Source organism: Danio aesculapii, chromosome 14 (genome assembly GCF_903798145.1).
Source record: "Danio aesculapii chromosome 14, fDanAes4.1, whole genome shotgun sequence".
In the NCBI taxonomy this organism is placed as follows: Eukaryota; Metazoa; Chordata; class Actinopteri; order Cypriniformes; family Danionidae; genus Danio; species Danio aesculapii.
The window spans coordinates 51,919,379-51,941,294 of record NC_079448.1 but is presented as its reverse complement, the minus strand read 5'-3'; the positions used below and the strand labels follow the sequence as shown (position 1 = coordinate 51,941,294).

The following is a 21,916-nucleotide window of genomic DNA, read 5'->3' as shown; positions in this document are numbered from 1 at the left end:
AGATAGAATCTTTTAAACTCATCAGTGAAAGGGTTAATAACAGTAGTAAAGCAGCGGTGGTAGAGTTACTTTGCATTGAAAGACTGAAAGACTTTTTTGGATCGTTAATTTTTCCATCTTTTGTCATGTATAGTTACACTGCAAAAAAAGCTTCTCTTAGTCATTTCGTCTCGTCTCCAGTTCAAATATCTAAAAATCTTAAATCAAGACTAGGCAAGAAAAATGGCATGAGAAAATTAAGTGATGCTTCAAACTTCTGTTTGAGATTATGTAATGTGTATTTATATAGCGCATTTATTGTGTGTAGCCATACACCCAAAGCTCTTCACAATCATGAGGGGGGTCTCTCCACACCCACCACCAGTGTGCAGCATCCACTTGGATGATGTGACGGCAGCCACAGGACAACAGAGCCAGTGCGCTCACCACACACCAGCTATAGGTGGAGTGGAGAGACATTGATAGAGCCAATTCGGTGAATAAGGATGATTGGCAGGCCATGATGGATAAGGGCCGATAAAGGGAAATTGGCCAGGACACCAGGGTTACACCCCTACTCTTTACCAGAAGTGCCATGGGATTTTTTATGACCACAGAGAGTCAGAACCTCGATTTATCGTCTCATCTGAAAGACGGCGCCCACTGACAGTATACTGTCTCCTTCACTTTACTAGAGCATTATGACTCACACAGACCACAGGTTGAGCTCCCCCTGCTGGCCTCACTTACACCATCTCCAACAGCATCCTAGTTTTCCCATGTGGTCTCCCATCCAGGTACTGACCAGGCTCAGCCCTGCTTAGCTTCAGTGAGTAACCGCTCTTGGGCAGCAGGGTGATATGGCTGTGGCATTATATCTCATTAAGATTTTTTTTCTTTCGCCATTGGCAAATAATTTTGCTTGTTTTAAGCAAACAATCACTCAATTTTGAGTTTTTTTTTTTTTTTCAGAAAACAAGACATCATTTCTTATGTTATTTCATGTGTGTAGTATGTATCTTGATTTAGGATTTTTTAGATAATTGGATTAAAAACAGGACAAAACTAACTTTTTATTTTTAATTTCTTAATTTTATTATTATTATTATTATTATTATTGGTATTATTATTATTATTGTTATTATTATTATTGTTGTTGTTGTTGTTGTTATTATTATTATTATTATTATTATTATTATTATTATTATTATTATAATAGCTCAGGGATGTTCAAGGACAACATGTTTGTACACTTTCTAAAGATGTTAGTTCTGTTTTTGAATTAAGGGTTAATAATAATCGACCGATTAAGCGATTGTTAAAATAATCGTTAGTTGCAGCCCTACAAAAAAAGTATGTATTTCCAATGATTCCTGTGTTGCACAAAATATACAGAAATTATTTCTTTTTTGTGCCAATAATGCATGATGAAGTGCGCATTTAGTATATCAGTCCCATTGGAAACAAACACCACAATGCAGAATAAAAGGCTGACTCACATATTCTTGAGCAAAGTCAATAAGATTCTGGAGGTCAATGTCATCTCGATATGCTTTAACATTGTTGTTGATGAAGAAGTTCAGCTGGTCTTTGATCCAGTCTTTAAAGACGAAGGCTAAAATGCCAGCTGTGAGCTCCAGGAAGAAGATGAGGCCCAGAAACACTGAAAACTTAAAGAGAAAAGAACAAAGATTTATGAATAAACGCTTTTTAAGAAAAATAATACTTCATAATACGTAAAGCAGTTATTCATTAGGTGCAACCACAATGTAGAGCAATTACAATTTATAGGCACTGAAAAGTAGCCCACTGAGGTGAAGACACCGACAGACAAGAAAAAAATACTTGAAAAAGGGAAGCATTTTGGATGTTATATTTGAAGACTAACAAAACTTTCTCTATTTTTTATATGGAATCATAATGTTGACGGATTGCATTTTTGGTGGCTTAAAGACTCCTCTCATATGAAGAATGAAGTCACATAAATTGCTCAGGTGTGATTTTTACAAAATCTTGATGGTTCTGTGGGTCTCACCTATCAAATCTGAGCTTTATTCTGTGTTTTCTATTGGATTTGAGTCAGGTGACTGGCTGGGCCATTATATAGCTTGATTTTAATTTTCGAAAGGTCTCTTGGCTGTGTTTTGGATCATTGTCTTGCTGAAATGTCCACCCTGGTTTCATCCTCATCCTCCTCCTCATGTAGATGTTGGACTGAAGCAGCTGATATTCATTTATACTGAGGAAGGGCAGAGGGATGCTGAAGAACTACTGAGAGATTTCAGCTGCTGTCTGGGCTTTCACTGCCGAACTACACCTGCCTTTCTTCATGTGTTTAAAACTTGTTCCCTTTGCCATTTCATTTTATTATACATTACTATATCTTTTCATATATAGATTTCTTTGGATGTTGCCAACGTCACCTTTAGAAATATGTTTTCTGAGAAAAATGGTGACGTGTTCAATGCTCATTGCCCCCACTGTATATTATTGCCCAAATCTTTTTATATTTTAAAATATTATTAGTTCAACTAGTATTGCACAGAAGCTAATATACTGAGATACAACAATTATAATGTTTTTATTTATTTTTTATTTTGTTTGTTACAATGTTTTCTTGATATTTGTTACGATGATGATTTCTCCTTGATTTACGGTCCTACAATGTTTTTAATTCTTCATGTTTGAGTGAAGTCCGTGCATTAATAAATTGTAATCCTCTAATGTATGTCATTTAATATATGTGACCTGGACTACAAAATCAGTCAGGAATATGCCTGTCACAATATCTATTATTTGTTGTATGATATATTGCACTAAAATATATTGTGATAAATTATATTATTGCCGTTTTTAGACCATTTAATGCCACTCATTATATAATGACAAATTAATAGCACCACAATTCCAGTACACCCTTCTAGACAACACGTCATATTCTTTAGAAAATGTAATTTAATAACAGCCATTTTAACTACTTAATAATCACACATTGGAATCAGAATGTGAAAATGCATATCCTTAATAAATAATAACCCACATGAAAATATAATATAGTAATTTATACTAAATACTATAGTGTTTTTTAACCATACTGACTAGAATTGTTTTTTTTTATGTATGGGCAATTATATATATGTATATATATGTATATATGTATATATATGTATATATATATATATATATATATATATATATATATATATATATATATATATATATATATATATATATATATATATATACATATATATATATATATACATATATACATATATACATATATAAATATATATATATATATATATATATATATATATATATATATACATATATACATATATAAATATATATATATATATATATACATATACGTATATGTATATATATATATATATATACATATATACATATATATATGTATATGTATGTATATGTATATATGTATGTATATATATATATATATATATATATATATATATATATATATATATATATATATATATATATATATATATATATATATATATATATATACATACATATACATACATATGTATACATATACATATGTATACATATACATATACATATGTATACATATACATATACATATACATATATATATATATATATATATATATATATATATATATATATATATATATATATTGCATCACCAAAAATGATTGAGGTCATATCCATGTGTTGCACGATAAGTCAATACATAAATTATTGTGACAGGCATAATCGTGAATGACCAAAGATACACTGTATGAGTCAATATAATCACTTTTCATCGTAATCTTCACTTAAGACATTTTGTCAAGTTCTTTCTATAAATACATCAGGACATTATTTTTTGGTTGGTAACATGCATTGCTATAAACTTGATTTAGGCAATATTAAAAGTTGATTTTCTCAATATTTAGATTTATTCCAAGCCTAAGTTTCCAGATCTTTAAATAGTTGCATCTCAGCCTAATATTGTCCAAATGTAACAAACCAAACATCAACAGAAAGCTTACCTATTCACTCTTCAGATGATACAAAATTCATAATTTCCAAAAATAAACACTTTGACTAGCTTTGTGATCCATGGTCAAATAAAATTATTAAGAAGTAAGGAATTATTACATTGTTGAAGGCAGACAGTTGAATAGTTTGTTCTTTTTTACTCTTCTACTTTAACTTGAATAAAAATGAATTAATGCAGTCCAGTTGTTTTACATTTGAGTAAACGTGGGCCTTAGCACCTAATTTAGCTGGAAGAGCAAGGTGAATTGCATTGATTTGAACTAATCCTTCAATAAGTCATTCAAATCCACTACTATTTTGTTTGGTGGAAAGAGTTTGTGTGGAAAAAAAACAGGAGCATATTTTTATTACCCCAAAATTAAAAATTGATCAACTGAAACATGATCTTATTGGAGTTTCAAAAGGTTTAAGGAAAAGACAATTCACAACATTGCAAAAACTCACAAATTTCAGCAGGAAAGTGTTCTCCCGCAGCGCACCGATGCATCCTGCAAACCCCAGGATGAACATCACCCCTCCCACAACGATGAAGAGCCAGACGGGGTCGAAGCCGCCCAGATCCGTGATGGAGGAAATGTTGGACAGCACTCCCTGTAGAGCACACACATCAGACAGAGCTGCTGAGAGTTCACATCCTGACCTTGCATCAGTGGCAGGTGATGGAGGATTGTAGTTTCATGCTTTTCACATTTAGATTTCCACAAATTCAATAGCAGAACTGAGAAACAGCAGGCTTTTGACCACAGCGATGTGAATATAAACAACACGTCCATAAGATGATATACAGTTGAAGTCAGAATTATTCTCCCTCCTGTGACTTTTTTTTCTTACTTTTTGTGTAACAGCAAGGAATTTTTCATAGTAACCAAGTAGAATAAACTTTTATTGGATAGAAAAGATGCGCCTAAATTAGGATGAAAACACATTTACTGAACAAATTACAATATGTGCATTAAAAAAGGTTTGTTATAAGAGATCATATGATGATGAAGATGCGTGTGAATGGACAAAACAGCAGGCTGAGCACACTGTAATATCTTAAATGTTGTTTTGGTCATTCATTCTAAAACACCTGAACCGTTTCAGTATTAATGTTATTACATTATTAATGACCTCCAGAGCGCCTGAATCATCTGCAAGAAAAAAAAAAATCTAAATTGTGGTATTAAAAAGTTAATTATCTTATTCTGTGAAATTAAAAGCATTTCTTAAGAGATGTTCCCTGGAGTTTTATGCCAAAATCAAAACTCTAGATTCATGTTACATAAAACTATAAATATAAATTTAGTAGTTTTTCATATATTACATAAATAAATATCTACTATTATAACAACAACAACAACAATAACAACAACAATAATATTAATAAAAATAACAATAATAACAACAACAATAATAATAATAATAATAATAATAATAACGATAATAATAATAATAATAATAATAATAATAACAATAATAATAATATTAATAATAACAACAACAATAATAGTAATAATAATAATAATAGTAATAATAATAATAGTAATAACAATAATAATAGTAATAATAATAATAATAGTAATAATAATAATAATAATAATAATAATAATAGTAATAATAATAATATTAATAATAATAACAATAATAACAACAACAACAACAATAATAATAACAACAATAACAACAATAATAATAATAATAGTAATAATAATAATAATAACAATAACAACAACAATAATAATAATAATAACAATAATAATAGTAATAATAATAATAATAATAACAACAACAATAATAAATGTATGATTAAATGCTTTAAAGTTCAATTGAAAAACAAAATATTAAACTAATAATAATTAGCAAAACTTAAAAACTAGTAATAAAACTGGTAATGATTCAATTCAATTCAAGTTTATTTGTATAGCGCTTTTTACAGTAATTACTCTTTCAAAGCAATTTAATAACAACTGCACATTATTGCATTATAATCAAATTGGGAAAAGTCAAGGTCATTACTGTATTTACCATAGCTTTATTTGTTACTAATAACTTTAACTGAAAACTAATGCTTTTAACAGTTCAAATTATTATAGATAAATGTAGTTAACCTGCAGTTATATAGTACATAGACATTTACATTTAGTCATTTAGCAGACGCTTTTAATCCAAAGCGACTTACAAATGAGGAGACATAGGTAATGCCTTATTAATTTAGTCTAGTTTTAGTTTAGTTTAAACTTTATTGTCCGTTCTGCTTGGCACTGAAAGGAAATTTGCCTTTAACATTAGATTTAAGACAACAACTGCATAGATACCAAATTAGTCCCATACATAGTACTGCAGATCGTTCTTGACAACCACCCCATTCACATCAAACAGTGATCCGATTTAAGACAACAACTGGAATTGGGATAAACAACTTTTTATAAGCATTTCTTCTGGCGTTAGGAATTCTAAACCTGCGTCCTAATAGCATCATTTCAAAAGCTGAGTGAAGGGGATGTGTATTATCTTTAAATGAAGAATAAAAATACATATACGATCAGTCAGATTAATGCAGGTGTGGAAAATGTTTATATTATAGACACCGCTTGCTTTAAAAACAAAAAGGAATATGCTGGAAATCTCCTTGAACACAAAATAAACGTAATTTGCACTAATCACATTCAACACCTTCAGTCTGGTGCGTTTTTCCTGTGATTAACATTTAGCAAATTAAAAAAGGAACCACTTTATTAATTATTTACACGGAGCTCCCAAGATGTTCCTTAATCGGCTGACATTAATACAAAGTGCCTTGTGGCCTACACGTGTCTTTTAGCAGAACAATCAACGACTCAAATGGAGCAATTTCCAGGCTATTAATCAGCCAATTGACTTCTAGATTCATTAAGTCGCCTCAAATTAGTGTGAAGAAATTACATTCACCTTTCATGCATGAATACATAACAGCGAGGGTGACCTTTTCTGACGAATCAGAAAGAGAGAACGGTGACGATTAATACAAAGCCTTATTGAGCTGCGCTGCACTGCAAACAGAAATATAACAGAGACATAAAACTGCAATGGGTATGAATAAAAGATGTCTCGCATATGCTCTCAAGTGTCATGCTTTAAGGCAGGGGTGTCCAAACTCAGTCCTGGAGGGCCGGTGTCCTGCACAGTTTAGCTCCAACTTCCTTCAACACACCTGCCTGGAAGTTTCTTGTACACCTAGAAAGAGCTTGATTAGGTGGTTCAGTTGTGTTTAATAGGGGTTGGAACTAAAATATGCAGGACACCGGCCCTCCAGGATCGAGTTTGGACACCCCTGCTTTAAGGGTTTTAAAGGGGCAGTTTAGTAAATATGCAAAGTCTTCATATTTAGTAACTTGTTACAGACCTCTTTGAGTCTGTTGAGCACAAAGAAGATATACGAAAGAATGTTGAAAGTATAGAAGAATTCCCAATTTGTGAACATCCAGGATGTGCGCGCAGCAAGGTTGCCGAAAAAAACTGGGAGCTCTAGTTACAACGAAGGAATGACATCCGATACGGTACAGAGTTTGTTGCTGTATTAGAGATAAGATTTATTGATTAAATATTATATATATTGTTTACATAATGCTTTCAGCGTATTATAACAGCTTGTCACCCAATGATAAGCACAGTTATTTGGCAAAATTAACGTTAAAGTGAACGGCGTTCATCTGACAGGTCCATTTGGGATAGCACGCTCCCAATGGATATTGGATAAGACGAAATGGCCAAGCTTTCAGCCCCAAATATACAACCATCTCACTGAAACTTCAAGTGTTTTTACAAGAGAGAAGATAAAGGCCTACTAATCTTTGGATGTGAAAAATGTTGTTCTGTGTGGTCATGAGCAAGAAATAATGATCCATGATTACCAGATTCAAAACTTTGTAGTGCTAAAAACCTCAGAGACTATGCAGCGCCACTGATTCGATCAAAGACCAGCGTCGAGATGATCCCAAGATGATCCAAAGGTTTCTATAATCCTGGACCAGGCTGTATCCTGAGCAGCTGCTGTGGTGGTCATGGAGGAGTGGGGAGCATGATTCCTGTGACGCTCCGGGGACAGACGAGTCTCGCTGACGTCCAGCTTCTCCAGCGCCTAGACTGCAGCTCTGCATAAGACGTTTGGCCAGTGGAGAAATGGTCGTGCACAACTGAGCCTGGTTTCTCTTGAGGTTTTTTAATCTTCACTTTCGCCAATTGGTGAAGTTTTTTCCTCGCTGCTGTCGCTGCTGGCTTGCATGGTTCGGGATCTGTAGAGCTGCGCATCGATGGATTTGCTCTTCAGTGTTTGGACTCTCAGATTTTTAAACCACACTGAACTAAGCTAAACTGAACTGAACTTAAACACTGAAAACTGGACTGACACCGTTTCAATTTACTATAATCTTCTATGTGAACCAGCTTTGACACAATCTACATTGTAAAAGCATGATACAAATTAAGATGAATTGAATTAAATTAAAAACCGAGGTTCTGCCTAGCCAATAACAAGAAAAGAAGACGGAACTGTACAAGGCCTGGGTAATCATTAACAAGCAAAACAACTGCATTCTGACAGCGACGTCATGTTGGCTGGTAATTCCCCTATATATATTTCAGTGTTTCCTCTAGGATTTTCTTCAGCTGTGGCGGCAGGCCTTTTACACAGATCCTCCAACTACCTATGGCGTTATTTCAATGACAAAGAGCGCAGAATTACAGTCAAGATCGAATTAATGTATTACGAGCATGCAAATCTCTTTTCTTGTGTGCTGATTTCCTCTGTCCGTGAACAAAACTTCTTGCACACTATCAAATCTACACTGCTTAAGCACAGATTTTCTTGTGCGCTGTTGAAGTGTGATTTAGTGCGTTTATGTAACGAGTATGTCTCCAACATTTATTAGATCTGCTAGAAATGTTTATGAATGTCTCCAATAGACCTACAGAGCGGCATTGATGCGTCCTGAAGTAAAGTAAAACGCTATAAAACGCACATTGTATGCCACAGACCTTTATCTATAAAAGTATAACTATGGAAACTGCATTCATCATAGCTGAAAGCTACGAAGCATTTGCTGGCCTCACGCATCGCATAGCCCTGTCAGTCAGTGAGCATGTAGCCTTAAAGGGTTAAACAATGACACACAGCACTGCTACGATTACAGAAGAGTTCACGCTGTTATAATTCACTTACATTTTAATAGGTTTTGATGCGATTATAACCCGCTATATAAAAAAAACAAAAAAACAAACAAACAAACAAACAAGCAACAACTGAAGGTTTTGAATGAGAAGCTGAAATGTAGCCATGGCGGGACTGAAAAAATGAATGCTGCGGAAACTATGTATTTAGTGGATTTTAGTTTTGTAGAAATGACTTTTGCAGATTCTCACGTTGCGAGAGAGAGTTTTAAGCTTATTGGCATACCAGCTTCTCTGGCTATTTCATGGCAAAAAAAAAAAAAAAAATCTAATTAAAAACATTTTATAAATATCACATTACTAAAATTACAAAAATATTTCAACAATAAAAAGTCATCAGCATCAATAAATTATATATGAAATAATATACAAAAAAAAAAATAATAATAATAATAATATTTAAGGTTTATTTTCGATAAAAAGTTTACAATTTTGGAAGGATTCACATTTAAAAACATTTCCTTTAAAGTCTCTCCAGACAAAAACCGTTGTCTGATAAAATTAAATATAGGGCATTCCACAATGTTGAACAGTTTCTGTTGCAATCTTGATATTTTGGGAGTTCTTCTTCTCACATTGTGATGTCCATGCTGAAACAAGGCATGGGACGATAACCAGTTTCGGGTTTTTAGAAGTTTGGAAAAGTCAAGGGTTTTAAACCTGCTAATAAAAAAATGATACTGTTCCTAAGGTATATCTAAAGGTTTTTTTTTTAAATGTGCTTTTTTATCTGTGTTTTTGAAGCTAATGAAGAAAGCAGAAGTTAATGATTTATTTTAACTATTTAGCCTGACATGTTTACTGTTCCAAAATATTTTAAATGTTTCCTAAAATAAAATATATTGTATTCAATGGGGGGGGGGGAAACTTACATTTTTTTATCCATACATTTAAAAGGAACGTATTTTAGAGCAGTCATCACAATACCTGATACCATGAAACTGTGATATTTTTATCCAAGATTATCATACAGTCAGATAAATTATAGCAGCCCATGCTAATAGCTGAAACGATATATTGTGCAGTCCTACTTCAGAATATCTTGTTTTGTGTTTAAAAAAAAAAACTCAAAGGTTTAGAATCACTCGTGGGAGAATAAATGGTTAAAAAAAACTGTAAAATGTCCCTTTAAAAGGCAAAATACAGACATCAGATGGAAAAACAGCTTTGTATTTGGTCAAATGAGCATCTTAAAACATGGACAGAACATTTTTTCTTTAAATATTCAATTTAGCAAATTTAAACCAATAAACTGAATGAGACAGAAGGGTATTTGTAGGTAGTTCTCACTTGTAAAGTGCACCATTGTATTCTGTTTATGTCTATGATTATGTTGCTCAAGCAACCGCATGGATAATAATATTAGGAATTTGAGGCACGAGGCACTGATCGCTGTGTTACTCTGTATTTGTGTTTCCAACTTGCCTTTTCTGCCCAGGCCCAAAGTCCAATACCCAGGAATGCAGCTCCCAGCAACTGCAACACACAAGCACAACAGAATTCATCACATTTATGCCACTTATTCAATTCACTCACGCTCCCATAAATACAGGAGGTTACTGCTGTGGGCGAACCTGTCTGGGCTGAGTTTCAACCAAAGATCCGGAATGCGCAGATTTCCCTGCATGCACTGCAATCGTTGGCATAAAATTCATTGAGGAGAAGCCAAGACATGTTTTTACCTGAATGAGAGAAATCACTTGGATGCCACTGCTTACAGGAACCAGATTTTTTCATAAGGGCTTTATGGAATAAAAATGTTACAATTGTGGCACGTATCCAGCAGGATCTGAAGCCAATCTAAATCAACTGTCCCATTTTAAAGGAACAGGTCTCCGAAAAGCAAAAGAAAATAAATATTAAGGAGAAAATCTTGTATGATTATTTGACATTCCTTCCGGAAAAGAGTTATTATTGACTATATGTCAGCAACAGGCCAATAATTGATCAAATTTTTCGCTATTAATAAACCATTAACTTTGACTTTTGCCTCAACACACTCTAAATTTGCTAATCAATAATAGTTATTAAGGTAGTAGAATTGGGCTCAAGTATTGGATAAGATTAGGGACATAGAATAAGATCATTCAGAGAATGTAATTTAGTATAAAGTATTAATATCCAAACATCTTAATAATAGGCAGGTGATGCGCTAGTCAATAGGGTTGTCGCGATACCATTAACCATCTTATGATACTATACCAGCTGAAGTATCACAATACCAAGTAGTATTGTGATATTGTAATTCATAACTCAAATTATAAAGAAAATTGTCAGAAATACTATATTTTATGCTATAATAGGCCTACTTGAATTTAATTCATAATTGCCTTATCGAAAAAGTAGTATTTGCATGTCATTTCACCTAAAATGTTTTCATTCTTTTTGTTTTTCTACCTTGTAGATAAATGACCAACAACAAATACATTAAAATAAAGTACAAATTATATCAAATGAAAATTAGGCTATATGAAGTGGTCAAAAATAGATTTAAAGATTCTTGTTGCTATTTTGGGTTTTTCATCTTTTTTTTTTTCAGTCTTATCAGGTAACAATCCAAAGTACTTTCACTTTGTGAGTCATTCTTTTTAAGAGATTATCACGGTTGTTGTAGCTACTAAATCATTTTGACAGGAACAGAAATTAACTGATAAGATGTGTGTTAAAAGGTGCGAATTCTCAGCCTGACCTCACGAGAAAAAACGTAAGTATTCTACGTTTTGTCAGTTTAGTGGCTAATTCGTACGATTTCAGTTGTGCAAAATTGTACGATTAAAAAAAAAAAGAGGCGTGGCACCTAACCCCACCCTTAAACCCAACCGTCATTGGGGGAGGAGCAAACCGTACTAAATTGTACGAATTAGATCGTACGAATTCATACGAATTAGCCACTAAATCAAAAAGTTACGAATTGCTGTAAGATTGTGTTGGAATTCGACACAGTTTTGCAACCTTAACTAGCTCCACAAACTTCTAAAATAAAATGTTCTATTGATGCACAAATGTGTGAGCATTTCAGTGATTTTTCTACATGCAAAATTATCTATTGTAGATAAACTATTAATGACGATACTACCGTTTACAAACTACAGTGGCACCGCCAGTCTTGTGTAGCCATAATATCGCAATACTACCATAGTACCGGTAAACCTAATAGTCAATAATAAGACTTGGTACTTAAACTAAAGTGTTACCCAAAATTTCTTATTTTTGTAATAGATATGATAATATATGAAACTGCAATGTTTACAATACATTTAGAATTTTATTTGCTAATATAACATTATTACTTTTTGGAAAAGTGTTTTATAAGTCATTAAAATAATATATATATATATATATATATATATATATATATATATATATATATATATATATATATATATATAACAAAAGTCGTCACCTATCTGAATTTTAGGAACAGCAAATAATAACTTGACTTCTAGTTGATCATTTGGTATCAGAAGTGGCTTATATGAAAGGTAAAGGCCTCTAGATTACACTTATTTGACCACAAAAAAATATGATCATGTCTTGATTATTAATGATTTCATGAGGACAGTAAGGTCTGACTTTGCTTAGACAAAAGTCTTGTCACTGAACAGAAATAATGTCCAGTATAGAAGTCATGCTGCAGTGGAGACAGAATGAATATTGTGTCTGACTCCATCATGAGCTTGGAGGACTGCATCCATACATCTCTGCAATGACTCAAATCACTGATTAATAAAGTCATCTGGAATGGCAAAGAAAGCGTTCTTGCAGGACTCCCAGAGTTCATCAAGATTCTTTGGGTTCATCTTCAACGCCTTCTCCATCTTACCCCAGACATGCTCAATAATGTTCATGTCTGGTGACTGGGCTATATCCCTTAGCACCTCGACCTTCTTTGCTTTCAGGAGCTTTGATGTGGAGGATGAAGTATGAGAAAGAGCGCTATCCTGCTGGAGAATGTGCTCTATCCTGTGGTTTGTAATGTAATGGGCAGCACAAATGTCTTGATACCTCAGGCTGTTGATGTTGCCATCCACTCTGCAGATCTCCCGCACGCCCCCATACTGAATGTAACTCCAAACCATGATTTTTCCTTCACCAAACTTGACTGATTTCTATGAGAATCTTGGGTCCATGCGGGTTCCAGTAGGTCTTCTCCAGTATTTGTGATGATTGAGATGCAGTTTAACAGATGATTCATCAGAGAAATCCACTTTTCCAAATGATCAACTAGAAGTCCAGTTATTATTTGTTGCTCTTACAACTGTGATCCATGACAAGACTTTTTTCAGGTAGTGAATACTTTAAAATGTAAAAAAAGTTGTCGTCCTATCTGGTTAATTTATATAAACAAATAGTACAGAAAAGTTCTAATATCTAATTAAGTTCCATTTCAGAAAAGGCTTAATATTGTTATAAATATATAGGTTTTTAATGCTCAAATAGCAGTATAAGTGCTAAGCTGAAAGTGTACGAAGCATAACAGGATCCCTTTAGGCACATGCACCAGTCAACAGGCCAAACCACCAACAAAAATCCAATTTTTCATGGGCAAAACCACACAATAAAAGATGCTTGATTTATCTCCAGCTCTAATGCGATCCCAAAACCTGTGGATTCCCTCTCAAACTCCTGCCGGGCTCTCAGCGGTGTGTGTTTGACTGCAGGTTACAGAAACACCAGCGTGAGAGAAAACGTGAGAGCGGGAAGGTGAGAGTCAGAGGTCGGGTATCAGCAGCCGCAAATCCCATAATCCCATTTCCCTGTGGTCTCGGCTAATCCAATGGATGGCTGCGACAGAGCTAAAGGCCAGTCATCCACTGCACACACACTTTCGCTGTCAATAGCACTCATGCCTATCATAAAGACATCAGCCTATCTGCCTAGATCGTCTGAGCGCTGATCCGGAGAGGCCAGGTTCGGTCACGTCCACGTGCAAAGTCTGGATTAAGAAACGTTCAGTACTCTTGAACAGCTTATTTAGTTATTCCGGCCAATCAGAGGAAAGCTGATATCTCTTACAGTTGCTTAGATGCTTACAGAAGGTACCCGGTACTTTAAAACTATTGGAAATAGGGCTATAACGATAATGGAAAAAACTGACATTGCAATATTTTGTTTGTCTGCAATTTAGATTGCTTTGCGAATATAATTTCAAAAAATGACTTATAATATTTGACCATTATCTAAAGTCATAGTTAATAAACTATTAGTAGTGAAAATTGTGGCTTAAAATAAAATGTGACCAAATTTTGGCCGGTTCCTGACATATAGTCAATATATTGTTACATATTTGTGTTATTTGTGCTCTGTGTTTTCTCTCTCTCGCTCTGCTCTCCCATATCTGCTTTCATTATTCACAGGTTCCGTTCATTGGTCTATTCAGCTGTCGGTCATTTCTCCCCCGGTTACGTCATTCTTACATCACATCCAATAAGCAAAGACCACCCATCATAAAAGCGCGCGCCAGACCACTCACCAGCCTCTCTCTTTTCCCTTTCTTATCTTGTTTTCTTGTTGCGTTGCGTTACGAAAGAACCCGTCTAACTGTGTATTTTGTTGTTGCCCGTTTCTGTGTGCTCGTTATCCGTCTGTTATTTGTATATCACTCCATTTCTCTGTTTAACGTTGTTTACGAGGCTTGGACGAAGCGGACAGGTAAGAAGGTCACGTGACATACATTTTGCAACACTTAGTACTGCTCTTCTGTATAGTACATTAGGTTAGGGGCGAGCGCCACCCCTTGTACTTTTGGATAGATAGATAGAGTAGACAGTCAGGTCTCGGAAGACTCTTCGCGTGCCAATTATTTTGTTTTACATAGTTAGTTAGCTAGATGCTTCTGGGAAGTTAGATTTAGTTTGGGTTTTGTTCTTTTCGTTCCTTTAGTGCCGCCCACGTCCCTTTTGCCAGCTCTCCTGTCTTTGTATTTGTTTCAGTGTTGTAAATGTTGTAAATAGTATATTTTGCCTTCCTTTATTTTCTTTATTTTGGATTTATTCGTTGTTTTTGTTCACTTTTGGGAAATATAAATAAAATCACAAGTTTGGTTTTATTTTGGTTGTCTTTTGCACTTATTCACTGTTTGTATAAATATATTTTAAATTACGCCTGAATGTCAAACCCTACCATCCCCCTAGACTAACATCAATAATATCTAATTTTTGGAAAAAGTCACATAGGTCATTTAGAATTTTCCTTAATTTCCCTTTTTAATCTGGAGGGATGTGCCAATCAGGTTTTTTTGTCCTCAAGCCCAAGTAAGAATCATTTGATTTGAAGTATCTACCGATACCGAAACCCGAGCCAAAACTTCTTTAATACATAAAGTGTAAAGAAGAGCGAAGAAACGGATCCAGGATGTTCCTTATTTTTTATTTAATTAACCTTATTTTAACATTCAACAACTCTGTTAACAAACAAAGCACTTCTGTGAGGTAGCTTGAACATTCAAGCAAAGAATTACTTCAATTCTTCACTTTTGGACTTTAGTGCAACAGTAAATATACTTCAACTTAAAATACCCAGCAGGGAATCCCAAGTTTCATATCTCACAGTTTGCTATGGCAATGTTGTCATCAACTTTATAATATTTCCAGACCGCGGACATATTCGCGCTTTCCACTTCCGTGTTCTACTTTGTTGCAGAGATGCTATGGGTGAAATGCCGGCAAAGTAATGTCATGCCGCATGCATTGCCGTTTCCGTGTGAAGTCAAGAAGGAGGTCTAACTTTGTGCCACTGCATAACTATAGAGGTGTTAAAAAATAATGCGGATCTGCACATCTCTACTTATATTTTCAATTCAATTCTAAATTTGCCTATTGAATAAATCCATTTGTATCTTTGACCCATTTTTTGGAATCCATTTTGGCTCATTATTTAGTTACGTTATTTTTTTGTCATTATTTTATTATTTACTTATTTTTACTATTTTGTCTTCTCTTATTCATGTTTTAAAAGTTTAAAAGAAAATGTGAAAATTCTTTCACTATCTTTGAAATTTTAAGTATATACAGTGGGGAAAATAAGTACTGAACAAGTCAGGTTTTTTCCTGGGAATAATATTTCTAAAGGAGCTGCTGACATGGAATCAAGCCAGATTTTGGTAAAAACCCAACAATTCAAACATAAAAATAAAACAAAACAAATCTGATAAACAGTTATGTGTAATAACAGTGGAATGACACAAGGAGAAAGTACTGAACTACTAAAATGTAATCAATACTTTGTCTAAAAGGCTTTTTTTTTGGTGCTGGCAGCTTAAAGACGCCTCTCGTGTGAAGAAGGAAGCCACATGCATTGCTCAGGTACGTTGAAGATGTTTCTCATAAAATTTACTTTAATACAGCTAGTAATTTTTGTTATATTTCTTTATTCTTTGTTATAATTCGTAAAATTTTTATTATCAATACTGATTTAAGCACCTCTAACTAACTCTGTTGGGATTTTTGTTTCACAAACTTCAACAGAGTGTAAAAATCCTGATGCTTCTGTGGGTCTCGTCTATCAAATTTGAGCTTTATTTTGTATTTTCTATTGGATTTGGGTCAGGTGATTGGCTGGGCCATCCTACAGCTTGACTTTCTTTCTCTGAAACCATTTGAGAGTTTCCTAAAAAACGGTGACGTGCTCAATACTTATTTCCCCCACTGTGCTGTATGTACTTTTCACTCAATGATTTTTAAACAATAAATAAATAGACTTAGAGCATCTCTGTATTATCGCAAATAAACTCTTGGCTTAAACTCTCAGTGATTTGACCGTTTTTCCACCAGCTGCTACATTCATAAGAAGATCTTTTGCTTTCCTTCTGCTTGAGCCATTTTCTGGCATCTTTATCTTTATTAAAGCTTTTGCACTACATGGAAACATATAAGTTTGGAAAGTCTGTCTGCAACAAAGAAACTTTCTGAAAGCAGCAGCTTTTTTACATTTACAATTGTTTACATTTTAATCACCACAAATTGCAAAAATGAGCTCAATTCTGTACTTAAGATGTTACAGGAGGCTTTCATATCTAAAAAAATCTGAGTCAAAAACCTATTAAATGCTTTTTAAAGTCTCATTGTTTTTGAACATATTAAATCATATAATAATTGTCACAGCTTAAAACGCATGATAAACCTTTATGATGACGCAGAACTGCACCCTTAGATGAATTGATATTATTGAGACAAATCCTCAATTTATAATTCATAATTAGTAGCTTTTTTTAATGGCCTGACTTATGGTTTTCCCCTATCGACAAATAAATCTCACTCTCGTTTTGTGACAAATCTGTTAAACTTGTTTGCTTCTGTTGAACAAAAAAATAGACAATAACATAAAACTGAAACTCTCCCTACTTTTCATTCCGGTCTAAAACAGCTTATTTTTGTGTGCACAAAACACAAAGGTCAATCCAGTTTAGGAAAACATGTGGGTTAAAATTTACTTTTGCCTGCTCTATCCATTTGAGCAAGCCCCAAGCAACTGCACAACTCAGAAAACCTTAGAAACTGCAAGGCAACACCCTATTAAATCACATATTCTGTAAGAACAAAGACCACTCAGATTTTCTGCAGAAAAACCTAAAAAACTACTTTCTAAAAAAATATCAGAAAACTTCAAGACAACCAATAGTTTAAATGTTGCTTTAACTTATTTCAATTCAATTCGAGTTAATTTGTTTAGCAATTTTCACAATAATTATTTGTTTATTTATTTAACCAAGAATCTGCCATTGAGATACAATATCTCTTCAAGCAGGGAATCCTGGTCAAGACAGGCAGCATAAGACAAAGTAAAAAAAGCATATCACAACACATGGACACACAAAAATAGTATAAACCATAATCAATTGCTATACATGTGCACTGTTCTAAACTGACCCCCTTTGGGATGTGGTGGAACGAGCCACATGGATCATGGATGAGCAGCCGACAAATCTGCAGCAACTGTGTGATGCTATCAGGTCAATATGGAGCAAAATTTCTGAGGAATATTTCCAGTGCCTTGTTGAATCAATGCCATGAAGGATTAAGGCAGTTCTGAAGGCAAAAGGGGGTCCAATCTGGTTCAAGTAAGGTGTACCTAATAAAGTGGCCAGTAAGTGTATATCGCAGAATAAAAAAAATATTGCAATGTTCATTTTTACCAATATCGTGCATGCCTAGTTTGATTGATGCAAGTTAAGATGACTGAAATAAGTTGATTTGATTCAACTAAAAAAATTAAGCAATTTAGCGGGGTCCTCATAACATTTGTTTTAGGTTTATCACAAATAACGAAAGCTTGTTTTGGGATCTAAATGGTTACGAAATATATTTCACTGGCCTCAAATATGGAAATAATGATAGCAAGTTCAGCATTTCCAACAGGATGCCGGAGATAGGTTTCAAACATGACTTCCAGACCTCATCAAGGATACAAATCTCACCCGAAATGTGAGCTTTAGTCTATTTCAAAGCACACATACAAAAAAACAATAGCACTCTGTGATTCCCACATAATTGCTGGACATCAGCAGTGGCTCAATCTCTGCATGTTAGAGTCAGTTTTAATAATTGATGGAACAGCGAGAGTGACTCTGGCTTGATTCATCAGTGTTTTAGCGAGAATGAGTCAATGTGTGCGAGTGAGAGAAGAGCCTGCTGGGAAATGGCATGGAAATAAACTCCCTCACAGAGCAACAGAGGAAGAGGGGGAACGGACATGTGGTTCCCATCTGCCGTATGAACCTGGAGGATATGAAAAGGAAAAACATACAAAAACACAAAAGCTTCACATGAGCCCAGCGTGAGCTGAAGAGAGGACACAAACACACGCAATAAACACTTTAGGTCTCTGTCAGAAATCAGAAATGCACATTGTGCACAATACACGAGCCGCAAGTTAAGACTAGGCCGATAAAATATATCAAATCAGGATCAAATATAGGTCAATAATGATGATAAACTCAATTTTACTTGATCTATCTGAGAGAAAACTCACACAGCAAAAATTCTATGCAACAACAAATAATCATAAAGCACTTAGACCCTGTTTACACTAATACGTTTAGTTTTAAAACGCGTAAGTTTTGCTACGGTATGCCATCCGTCCACATTAAGCCAAAGTTGAGCACCGAAAACGGAGCGTTCTGAAAACGCTGGAGAGGCTGTTTTTATTCCAAAACGCTGCTGCTCCGTCTCAGTGTGGATAGGGGAAAACAGAGACATCTGAAAACGGACTCAGGGCTGATTGGAGCTTTTTCCTCAATAATAAGTAGCCTACACACAGTTCAGTCCTGCATCCTCTCCTTGTAAGTTCAGACTTCGCAAGTTTGATATGGAAAATAGACTCCTGAGGACACGTCGGGTAAATCTTCAAAGGGAACAGTGTACTTCATAACCTTATTCACATCATCCTGGCTACGTGCGTTGTTCGACTTTCTTAACAATAAAATGAAAACATGATAAAAGGAACTGCCTATTTTTATTTTGATATTAGCAACTTAACAGACAGCAGAAATGTTGAGGCGTCGTGTAGCAGCATATTTATATGAGCGCCATCTTCACTGTGTGCATATTTATAACAAAACGGAGCCTATAACATTACTGCCTCCTTTCATTTTCATAGAAAATACGAAACATGCCCTCTCTTTTGCTGAATATCAGTTTTAATAATCAATAATGGCCATTATAAAAGTATAACGTACAATAAGTTTATACATTATAGGAAATAAAGGCAAGCATTCAGTCAATGTACCAAATGTACATTGTTACATTAACTATTAACTTATCTTTGCGCTCAGCCAAAACATGTTACCTGAGAACAAGTAATAGATTCAAAAGACCAAAGTCTGGGAATATGTTGTTAGATATAGACAACAAGATTAATTAAATATCACGTTTAACAAATATAGTGAGATTAGATCCAGCAGTAGATCCTTGAACAACAGTCTGATGAGCACAGCTCTCATCTGGCTAGAAATGCTCCAGCGCATGCCAAAGTGTGTGTGGTCACATGATGTACGTTTTCAGTGGTGTGGTGTAGATGGAGAGTTGTTCAGAATTGCTGGGAGAAACACTAGTGTGGACGCAGATCGTTTTCATTCTAAAACGCCGTTTTAAAACTAAAATGTACTAGTGTAAACGGGGCCTTAATCTAAATCTTAAAGGGTCACGAAACCCCCTTTGCCTCAGCAGGATGTTTTCACACCTCTAGTTTGAAAAAAGTCAAGAAAGTGGGTTAGCCCAGCTTCGTTTAGATGGGAGTGTTGGGTGAGGGAAAATGGGAGTTTCTGTTTGGGCATGTGCTGATTTTCACAGAGACAAAACAAACACAGACACAGGGGAGAAAGACAGTGACTGCGTTTACATGGACATCAGTAATCGAATTATTAGCCTATTTCCTAATTTGTCAACTTTAACTGCAGTTTGGCACTTTCACTCTCATTCAGGAACGTATCATGCATGCCCCCGAGACAAACAAGATATTGGATGTGAGGAACTGCTGGAAGAGTGTAGGTTTAATGCAATATTTGATACCACACGTCGCTGAGAGAAAAAAAAAAAACTCCGCATTTCTTGGTAACTTAGAGGCACTCGGTAGGTATCGTCAGAAAGCCGTGGGTGTATAGACTATCCCGTCACAAAATGCGGTAAAAATCCTACACGATTGTTTGATTAAAGTGTTTACATGTTTACATTCGGAGAGCAGCATTTACAGCGGATCATTCAGCCTATTATATTGTAATGATGTTAACTACTGTAAACGTAGTAACTAAATTATTTTGACTAAAGCATGTCTTTAAAAACTGAAAGAGTACTGCTGACGATACCAACTAACTTTTCCTCTGAATATACAAACAAAGACACTGATCACACACTTATCAAATCTGTAGAAACAGGTGAGATATCCGAGAAAGCCAGACAAAAAAGGACTGTAGTATGCATTACAGGGGTATATTCACCACATAATAGGCAACCGATTAGAAAATAATTGAATCAAAATTGAAGGTAGGTTAGCCTAGCCACCTCATACACTGACAATTCAACAGCTTAGCTCATGCACAGAAGGAGAGGTGACATTTAAAAATGATCTAATAATAACATTAAACCGTGATTTCTCTATTTTTAGCCAAAAAGCCTGATTGATTAATTGTTGTGCAATGAAATCTAGCGTTACTAACTGACAAGGAAACATGCATAGACAGTGCTTCTACATAATTCATTCATAGAAAGAACAGCTAGAAAGGGGAAATTGATGGATTTGTGCCGAATATTAGCATCATTGACCCATAAGAATGTACAGCACCTATAACTGTCAGTATGTTTGTGTGCTTTTTATACCGTTTCTATTCTAATTTTGCAGTTCAGTGGAGGAAATAAATAAACCGAAATGCAAATCAAAGTATAAATAGCACAAGTGAACAAATAGATTTTCTCTACCAGCAAATATTAATCAGACACCAAATATAAAAGCAGACACTAATCTGCTATAACATCGTCACCAATGGCTAAATCTCTAAACAACGGATGAAAACATAAATGAATTGTAGCTCTGACATGGACATGAGGGTTATAAATGACTGAAAAACAGCTGCGGGTGAAGTATATTGATCGCAAGTGCTCAGATTGTGATCACATCTCCGTTTTGTTCTGTTGATATGTAATTTCAAATATCCGTTGCTTGAAACAGATGGAAATATGATTGCTATTAGTATGACTACTATTGCGAGGGCTTAAACGGA

At 34.5% G+C, this 21,916-nt stretch overlaps 1 protein-coding gene across 1 annotated transcript in view; it reads right to left on the bottom strand.

The window, feature by feature from the left end:
• The window catches only part of tspan17 (tetraspanin 17), a 54,973-nt gene that overhangs the window by 19,950 nt on the left and 13,107 nt on the right, over window positions 1-21,916 (bottom strand). The window contains exons 2-4 of the mRNA XM_056471747.1: window positions 10,630-10,680; window positions 4,462-4,608; window positions 1,479-1,649 (exon numbers count right to left, since the gene is read on the bottom strand). Of these exons, the coding sequence (XP_056327722.1) occupies window positions 1,479-1,649; window positions 4,462-4,608; window positions 10,630-10,680 (369 nt within the window). The remainder of the gene's footprint in view (window positions 1-1,478; window positions 1,650-4,461; window positions 4,609-10,629; window positions 10,681-21,916) is intronic.